Source organism: Echinops telfairi, unplaced genomic scaffold (genome assembly GCF_000313985.2).
Source record: "Echinops telfairi isolate 266 unplaced genomic scaffold, ASM31398v2 ScPeMD7_7420;HRSCAF=8458, whole genome shotgun sequence".
NCBI classification, from domain to species: domain Eukaryota; kingdom Metazoa; phylum Chordata; class Mammalia; order Afrosoricida; family Tenrecidae; genus Echinops; species Echinops telfairi.
Window position 1 is genome coordinate 20,198,777 of NW_022111320.1, and position 10,078 is coordinate 20,208,854.

At 49.1% G+C, this 10,078-nt stretch overlaps 1 protein-coding gene across 1 annotated transcript in view; it reads right to left on the bottom strand.

Moving 5' to 3' along the window:
* The window catches only part of ITGA9 (integrin subunit alpha 9), a 313,829-nt gene that overhangs the window by 176,248 nt on the left and 127,503 nt on the right, over positions 1-10,078 (bottom strand). The window contains exon 9 of the mRNA XM_030887657.2: positions 9,381-9,530. Coding sequence (XP_030743517.2) covers positions 9,381-9,530 — 150 coding nt within the window. The remainder of the gene's footprint in view (positions 1-9,380; positions 9,531-10,078) is intronic.

Consider the following 10,078-nt stretch of genomic DNA (forward strand, 5'->3'; position numbering starts at 1 on the left):
CTTCGCCTGCATAGGATATTAGAAATACCATGGCTTGTGTCAGGAGCACCGTGGCCCTCAGAGTTACATCCTGCCTCTTTAACACTGCAGCGAGGTCTTGTGTAGCAGATTTGCCCAATGCAACATGTCATTTGGTTTTTTTGCCTGTGGGACCATGTAATTCAAGGATGGCTCTTCTTCAGAGAGGAAGTCACCCAGGGCTCTTAGACAGTGGGGCTCCCAGTTTGCAGATCCAAATCTGCACTGGAAAACAATATTCCTTCCTGGTCTCATAGCAAGTTTATTTGCCTATTCCAGCCATATTGCATTCAGGGGAGGGTCAGTTTCTTTGACTTAGGGATATTTGCTTATTTTTAAAACACAATTGTTGACCTGGATGAAACACTGATTATAGGGTTGCTATGGCAACCCAAAACCCCCTGCAGAAGTCTGAGAAAAGGAGAGCCTTTGGCTGGGGTAGGACGAAATGTTTTCCTTTCAAATCCCACCCCTAGAGGAGTGAACAAGAAAGCTATTTTGAAGCTAACAGGAGTGACGTTTCCGGATGTGCAGCGTGACTGCTGAAGCTCTGTGGCCCCAGACGCAGCATTCTGCCTGGATGGTCAGGGGACACAGTCCACGTGGTATCCCGAGGGCCCAGCCCCGTGCAGCTCACCAGCACCTAATGCAGCCTTCACGGGCCTTGAGCCGAGCGCGTGAGGCTTCTTCCTCTCAGCTTCATTTCAGTGCTGCTCTTTTTACCAAACAGTGTCCCCAGTGTGGCGTGTTATTGGTGGGCCCCTGGGATGCTCAGCGTTCGTTAGTCTGTTATCCAAGCGACTCTTGGACAAGGAGGAAGAGGGCTCAGAGTCTGGTGTCTGAACTCAGGTTACGGAGATGTCGCTACTTTCGGAGTCTCACGCTCACAGGTGAAGAGAAAGACAGGGGCTCTGTGACTGTGACGCTGAAAACCCCTCTCATCCCAGGGTCTGCATGGGCTGTCTTTCCACAGTCTGCAATCAGGCGAGGAAAAATGGCTCTGTTGATCTCCCTCTCGGCACAAACACAGCCCCAGTTTTGTTCAGTCCTGTGTGAGAAACCCAAAGTGTTACGCTCCGATGTTGGGTGTCCAAGGTTGACTCCATGGCTCGGCGTGGCTCAGGTCACCCAGTTCAGCCCCTCTGCAGAAGCGAGCGGGAGGCTGAGGCTGCCGGGGCCGTCTTGGCCCCAGCAGGCACCCACTCTGCCCTTGGGACTGCCCCCCAGTGCCTTTTCCACATTTACTGTGACAGGTCACATTTCAGGGCTCTCTGCACCTCCCGTGGAGCTGTGGTCGCCTCGTGGGTTCATCATCGTTGGACTACTAACTGCAAGGTCCGCAGTTCAAAACCACCTCAGGAGAAAGATGAGTCTATCGACCCCCATAAAGAATTACAGTCTCAGAAACCTACAGAGGCAGTTCTACTCTGTCCTGTTGGGTTACTGCAATTAGGAATTCACTTGATGGAAGTTAAGGGGTTTGGGGGTTTTGTTCTTCTTCTTCTTTTGGTTTTACGACCCCTAACTTTTAATATTGGTGACAAAATCTCTTCTGAGGCGACTGTGTTCGCTACACTCCAACGACGTATTTATTTCCCTTGCTGTTAGCCAGACACAAGCAGGAAGCAGAAAGAACAACCCAAACAGCGGGGCTGGTGCCGTCCGAGGGCTGGAAGCAAGTCTGTCTTTGGAACGGCGGCTCTGCCACACACAGGTGAGCTACGGACGCGCAGAAGATGGACTGAAAACTGGTGAGGGTGAGCCGCCGCTAGTATTTCTCCAGGCCAGTGGGCTTCTCGGCGCCCACCCACAAGGACAGCCCCTCAGTAGAGCCCAGGATGGCTTCAACTAGCAACCTGTCTTTGCACTGGGTTTCCTAGATAACCTCAGAAGATTCCAAGATCCTACCGGTACTTTTCTTTCCTAGCCCGGGACCAGCACCCACGAGATTCCTTATTCACATAGTCGCACCACACTCCAGCCCACACGCCTGCGGGAGACGTGTTCCATACGGTGGGACCTTACAGACACAAGCCCTGGACTGGAGGACCTGGGGGGAAACCTTAGTGATTCCCTTAAAAAAAAAAGTTGTAGAGGACGAGACAACAACTTTGTCATCCGTCACAAGGATCACACGTCACACGAAAGCGGAAATGCTGCAGGTGTGACCGGTCACTTCGGGATGGGGAGGTGCTGATGTCTCTGCTTTCTGGGGGAGGCTGGAGCCACGCGGACATAGCCAGACTTCCCCGGCTCTGGCCCGTGAGGAAGCGGAGTTTCTTGGTTCTTGCGTGTACTTGAAGGTAGGAGGGGAGGGGAGCTCAGGGGTAGAACTCCTGCCTTCCACGGGGGGATGTGGGTTGATCCCCACCTGCCGCACCCCAAGCCTAGCCGCTCCCTGTCTGCCCGTGGAAGGCGGCGTGTTGTGATGGACATTCCGCGGGCTTCCACACCAAGATGAGGTAGGAAGGACAGCTGGGCACTCTACGCCCCAAGACCAGCGCCTGAAGAACCCTATGGCTCTCAAAGGTCAGAAGCCGCTGGACGTGGAGTAGCTAGCCGTGAGTCAGGAGACGGCTCGCTGGCAACGTGAACCCCGGCCACTTTCACATGCATTTCGCCACGATGTCCTATCTGATAAGACTGACACAAAAGCTCGTGCCACAGAGTATAAACGCACTCCCGCTCCCTGCCAATAAGTCCACCCGACTCATCGTGACCCTACAGGACAGGGCAGAGCGACCTCTTTGGATTTCCAAGCTGTTTGGAAAGCCTCATCTGTATTCCTTAGAACAATAACGAGCAGGGTTGAAATAGGGCTGGGGTGGGATCTCCTCATCCCCTCCCCGCCTCCGCTGGGACCACCGGCTCCCAGGATCCAGGCGCACAATGTGGAATCCCTGCTTTGGCCGAGGAAACCTGTCAGGCTCTGACAGGCTCGGTTCCTGTTCCCACTCCTCCTCTGGCCTCCCAGCCCCTCAGCCTTCCACGCCCTCTGCACAGACGTTCATATACGACCATGAAAATAAACCTTGTAGCTGTCACTAACCGCATCCGAAGCCAGCTGGGCCCCTCGACTGGGAAAGCATTACGTAATGGCCAGGCTGTATGAACAGTGGTGGGCTTCACGTACAGTCATGGAGCTCTGCTCCTGCAAATGCTCCCATGAGCAGAATGCTGAAGGGTCTTGGGAGTAGGAGGGGCGGAGAGCAACAATTTCCAGCTCAAGGGGCCCCAAAGCTATAGGCTGAACACAGTTGAAAATGAGTCTTAAAGTGTCTATCTTTTCCTTAAAAGGTGACAAAGTGAGCAGTTTTCTCAACATAACCATTAACTTCTTTCTCCGGCAGTATTTCCACCAAATTGGGTTTCCAATAATCAGCTTACACTCACATGCATCAACATGCTGGTGTAGGGAAGCCGTCCGAAAGCACACGCCAGGCTCGCCTGCCACAAGGAATTCTCAGGGAGCTAGAGAAGCCTGCTCTGCTTCATGAGTCAGCTTTGCTGACTTGCCCAAGGATGAGGTTCTGATAGGATGTCCAACTTTCGCAGGACAACCTAGGCTTGTGTCCCTTCAGAAGGACTCTTTCAACTCAGCTATATGTACCGGGAAGCCACTGTGGACCAGGCAGGCATAACAGGGGACCAATAGCCAATAAGACAAACTGAACCCTTTCTCTTATGGATTGTCCATTCTGCTGAGGTCGACAGAACAGCCATTCGACAAAAGGTTACCAAACAGGGGTAGGTGTGATGAAGGAATCCAACAAGCGGCTAAGTCGGGAATGAGAGCGGAGTTGAGGAGTGGCTCTCTGAAGGGACATTTGAGCAGAGACCTGAAACATGATTGGACTCAGAGTGAGCTCCAGTGTCACAGAATGATACATGCCCCTGCCCTGCACAGGCTCATAATCGCTGCTATTTGAGCCCACGGTTGCAGGCACGGTACAAATCCATCTTGTTCATCCTCTAGCTTGCCAAGCGTGATGCCCTTCTCCAGGGAGTGGGCCCTGCTGATACCATGTGTGAAGTCGGTGAGAGGAGGTCTCACCAGCCACTCTCCTCAGGAACATACTGCCTGTGGTCATGCAAAGGACAAGGGTTCTCAGCCAGAACCTCCCATGTCTCTCCTTGGGTGGGAGCCTCTAGAAATCTGCTCCCGACAGCCGCGGAACCCTCCAGGGTGGTTCTAGTCACTGAGTCAGAACTGGCTTGATGACACACAACCACAACATGTATACTATGTGTGTACGTGTGTGTGCACATGAGGGGTTTCAAAAAGTCCATAGACAGATAGCATTGAAAGATCACTGAACATTCCCAGGAGCTTTCTGAAGGTCCCTTGTATGTACCCATTTATTCAGAAATCCCCCGAGAATAGGTAAGTAGGTCTCCACTTTCCTTAAATCTTCAATGGGAGATGTAAGCTCATCCGGCTAGAGGAGTCAGGGTGCTACAGAGGCCTATAGTGTTAGGGCTGTCATCCCAGAGGACCCAACAATCCCAATCTTCCTCAGTGTGGGTGGCAACATTACTCTTCACTCAGAGCTTAACACCCAAACTCACCTTCTCCCAAGACTGGTCTTCACACAGACTCCGGCCTACCCCCGACACCCTCCAGTTCCTGTGTAAATTTCATCAATAAGCCTGCACTGAACATGCTCTCAGCCAGCCTCCAGGGGAGGTGCATGCCTGTGGCACAGTGGGTTATGAGTTAGACTGCTAACCGCAAGGTCGACAGTTTAAAACCACCAGGTGCTCCTTGGGAGAGAGAGGCTTTCTACTTTTGTAAAGAGATGCAGCCTCAGAATCTCACCACGGCCCTTCTACCTGCTCCTCTAGGGTCACTATGGGTCGGCACTGATCTGATGGCAGTGAGTTTGATCGCTAGACTATTTCTTACAGGACCGGACCACTGCACTGTGATTTGGCACAATCCCTTCACAATTCTGTGCACCAATATGGGTAGCCCCAGTGTCTTTTTGTTGAAGAGATAAAGGCATTTAAAAGGGTTCAATCCTAAGCTTACTCGGCAACATGACTTAAAGGCGTCTCATGAGTCCCTTTCCCCTGTGAAAGAAGTGAGAGGCTCTTGGTGGAACCACTGTGTGTACACACAGGTCAGCTGTCGGCTCTGCTCTCGGCGCAGCCTGCGCTCTGTCTTTCTTTGCTGCAAACTGAGCCAACATCTGGAAGACACGTGGGGGACGATCGTTAAATTCTCTCTCCCATCCCCTAACCCCCAAATCAGGAAAGGATATAAGCAAAGATCACTCTCCCGGATTTTTTCTCAGGCTCCTGGAAAATCTGTGCAATCTAAGAGCAATATTTTTCTTTTATTTTAATTTCAACCACAGTAATCACATGGTTAAAAAAAATAATAGCCCCCTGCTGTACACCTCCCCACACTGTGCTCTGTTCTGCATGGCTTCCCCGTGCCTGCTTATGTTTCTCTCTGTGATTGCTTCCATATCCCTAAAAGCATGCCAATGCGCTACTCCTTAATGTATCAGAGTTAGACGCTATCTGCTGAATTCCTGCCAGGATACAGGAGACTTAATCTCACTTACACATGGCCCCTTCGCAATCCTAATTTTGACACGTAAATCATTCTTCTTAGTGCCATTTTGATAGGTAAAACATTATTTTTAGTAAATGAATGACTCCTAGTTTATTTATTTGACAGGTAGCTCATTAGTTTCAGTTCCAGAGTGGTTCTCAATTATGGGGTGCATCAGAATCACCAGCAGGGCTTGCTCAAACACAGATTGCTCGGTTCCACTCCCAGAGTTTCTGATTCAATAGGTGTGGTGCAGGGCCTGGGAATCTGTATTTTTTAATCAAGTTTCCATTGATGCTGATGTGGCTGGTGTGGGCCTTACACTTCAAGAACCTCTCTTTGTTGGCTACCTCAATTTTAATAATAAAGAGCTCCTTCCTTTGGTTACTTTTACCATCAGTATGGTTCAATGATTTAAAACACAACAATATTACAAACACGCCTGCCAGTTCTACCTGCACCTCCATATAGTACAATTGAATGACATTTAAATTCTATCCTAAACTAGAGCTCGGTTTTGGCCTGGCTGTCAATACTAAAACCAGCACACCATGCTTTCGTTATTACAGCTGCTAATTACTGGTCACAGTAGCGTCTAAACGAGGTCAGGACGCATACCCTTCTCCACAGTTCCAGAGTTAAAATTCCAGAATGCTCCACTTCTTCTCTTTGATTAAGGTCACATACACATGACTTCCTTAGACTCACCAAATCCCACTGTGTTTTATTTTACATGTAAAACATGACACGTTGAACATATTTCTGTTTTTCCTGGAGTTTTTGGTCGCCTTTCTTTTTGTACACACAGAAAAAAATACTTTAAGTCAGCAGAGTACCCTGCGTATTTTTCAGTTTCTATTCATTCTACCTGTTGCTTCTTCATTCTTCCTGCTCATTGATCTTCTGCTCTCAATTGGATCCGCTTTTCTGCTTTTCTTGCCTGCTGCAGCTGTGGTCCTGGCACTTCTTGTCAGGGGGTCCAGAGGGTCCGTTCCAGAGTCTCTCGTGTGCCACACTGTGCTGTTCATTGCTGCCAGTCTTGTTTTATCAGAAATTGCATCTCAGGTAATTTTCTTGGGAGGTTACTAGGGCAGTAAACTTTGAGTCCTATCTATTCTGAACAACTGACGTTATAAGAGGGAATGACAAGAGATATAGTAGAAGAAAATACCCCAAAGTTAAAAAGAAACACTAGCACATTTCAACCTCATACTTAACCATCAGTAAAATTCCAACTTCAAAATTACCGTATATACTCGAGTATAAGCAAACCCAAGTATCAGCTGCAGCACCTAATTTTATCACACAAACTGCATAAAAATGTGCTAGATCACTGTGCTCATACACGAGTTTATATGGTGCCTACGTTCAATGAGACCTTTTGGAATCCTATTACATACTGCCCTGTTCCTAATCTTCATGATGGGAAGTTAGTGGGCTACTCAGTCTCTTATTCCATAGTGAGCTCAAGTGAGTCTTCTAGGACAACTCGGAATTTTCCTTTAGTCTTTTGAGCATGGACATTTCAAGATCTTTCAGATTTATTCTGCTTGTGAGCTGATGGGCCTTTATAACTGAACATTAGAAACGCCGGTGGTGTAATGGTTACCAGTTGGGCTGCGATCCGCATGGTCAGCAGTTCAAAACCACCAGCAGCTCTGCAGGAGAAAGACAGGGCTTTCTACTCCCGTAAACAGTTACAATCTTGGAAACCCACAGGGGGTTTCTATGAGTCAGCATTGACTTGATGGCAAAGTGAGAGAGGCTTTATATCTGAAAACAGTTCTCACTCTTATAAACAGGGACATTCTCTCCCATTGTATCTCTTAGGGCTCCCTCCCCTTCTCTTCTGGTATTGCTCTTATTTTGCGGTGGTGCCTTAGATCGATCCTTTGGCTCTCTTTTCATTTCACGTGTATCTGTCCGTTCACTCTCCTCACTACATTTCTGAGCCTTGTCTTTGAATTCTTCCACTGGGCTCGGTACCCATACCCTTAATTTTTAAGAACCTCTTTCTTAACTTTAGGAGTCTTCAGTCTAAGAAGAAAACACTTCCCATTCTAACAGATGGAAGATGTTCTTTTAATTTACTTCTGTTTACTGCATACACTTCACTGTGTTGCTGTTGCGGTTTTAAAGAACCTCTTCTATCCCCCGAAATATCACTTTTCCTTCTGAGTTATCATTCTGTTACTTTATTTTGGTCTTTCTCCTTCATGCACCACATTTTCCTTCAAAACGCAGGTTTCTGGGACTGTCCACTTGTATTTATGAATGAGGGAAGAAGCCTATTAGGAAATCTGTAGATGCGTTTGGGTGGGTGGTAGGAGGCAGCGCACCCTTGTACTCCCGGTCATTGAGTCCCTATTGATGCACAGAAGCCCTGCAGGGCAGGGTGGGACTCCCCGGGAGTTTCCATGAAGCAACTCTGTTTACAGAGTAGAAAGCCCCGTCTTTCTCCTGTAGCGCTGCTGGCGGTTTCCAATGGCATATCTTGCCTAATTCGTAACCATGACACCACCAGCCCCCTCCCCTCCCACCCCACCCCTTTTACTGGAGGCTCCAAATGCCCGAAGGAAGGCTTTCCTCTGGGAACCAGACCATCTACACCAGCGGTTCTCAACCTGTGGGTTGAGACCCCTTTGGGGGGGTAGAACAACCTTTTCACAGGGGTCGCCTAAGACCATCGAAAAGCACATATTTCCGATGGTCTTAGGAATGAGACACCCGCTCCTCTATCCATCTCCAGGTGAGTCCGCCCACATGAAGATGACATCATCGTGCCAACCCCGTCACATACACCTGTATTTGTACAGGGTGTATGTGACGGGGTTGGCACCATCATGTGCTTATGCGGACCAGTCACACATGTGTAGAAAGCAGCTGCTGTGTTGAAAGCAGCAGTACTGGAGGTAAAAGGACACTTAATGAATTATAATTACTGGGTAAATGCTTTACTTAATGCTCTAATCACTATGCTTTAATTATGTTCAATTTGTAACAATGAAAATATATCCTGCAGATAAGAAAATTACATTACGATACGTAACAGTAGCAAAATGACAGTTATGATGTAGCAACGAAAATAATGTTATGGTTGGACTCACCACCACATGAAGAACTGAATGAAAGGGTCGTGGCATTAGGAAGGTGGAGAACCACTGACCTACACTCTCCTGTGTCACTCATTTATTCAGCTACAAGTCATCAACTTCCTGATGGTTTTCAGAGGAGAAAATGCCTGGCTGCTTGACATTCTGTCGGCGTGGAGCAGGGGCGAAGCCAACGCGTCCCTTACTAACGTCCACTATCACCGCTCCCTCACTTTCAGGGTCACATCTCACTTTTGTCCTGACTGGTCCCAGTTAGTCTCTGTTCCATGGGTAGATGTAAACTCCTGGTCTCCCCTCAACCACTCTGAGCTTCACCCATCAGCACTCTTCCATCTCATCTAGGAGGGGGTTCCTCCTTTCTCCCCCACCCCCCCTTCCTCTCCTGGTATCGCTACTCTCATTATTGGTCCTGAAGGGTTTATCTGTCCTGGATTCCCTGTGTTTCCAGCTCCTATCTGTATCCATGTACATGCTCTGGTCTAGCTGGATTTGTAAGGTAGAATTGGGATCATGATAGTCGGCGGGAGGAAGCATTAAAGAACTAGAGGAAAGTTGTATGTTTCGTCGGTGCTAAACTGCACCCTGATTGACCTTTCTGTAAGGGATGTCTACTTGTCTACAGATGGGCTTTGGTCCTCCACTCCGCCCACCCCCCTTGTTCACAGCGATAGATTTTTAGTTCTGACCTGATTCTTCTGGGCGATCTTTTGTCCCTTCTTCCAGCGGAGCACTGGCGTCAGGGCAGGCAGCTCCTTCTCCTCCTTTCCGGTCACATGCTCCCCGAGGCTGTAGGCCGCTTCGAACACAATCGGACTGATGACGTCCTGCACTCTCCTCTGAAAGAACAAGCAGGCACCTGCATGAGCACGGGGCCAGCGGAACGAGCCATTGCCAAAGGCAGGAACTGCCTCGTCGGTCCTCACCGCCACGGTCCGTGAGCACCAGGGTTTTACTCCGCTCCTATGTTTGATGAGGTCCCCGAGGCCTAGAGCAGGGAGCAGCTTAACCTAGGCCAGTCTGTTAATAAGTGGGGGCTTTTTCACCGTACCTTGCGTGGGGCTGAAGCATCTTCTTCCTAGCATATGGAAGACATTATTTTACTCATCTTCCAAATATTCCTATAAGTTGGCAAGCGGGAGAGCTGCTGCACTCATGCTGCGAGGCTAGCCCTTCGCATGCGCAGCTCCGCGATGATCAAAGCTCGTGTGCATTGAAATCAATAAATAGGAACCCTGTGTTCAGTTCAGGGCACTCAACAGATGTGGGAGGGCTCCAGAGGTAATCGCTGAAAGCCTAGTCCCTTTGGAACTAAGGGGAAGGAAAGGAGGATGGCCACTGGGAAAGGAGGGGCAGGAAGGAATGCTGTGGTGAGTCTTCCCAAGGG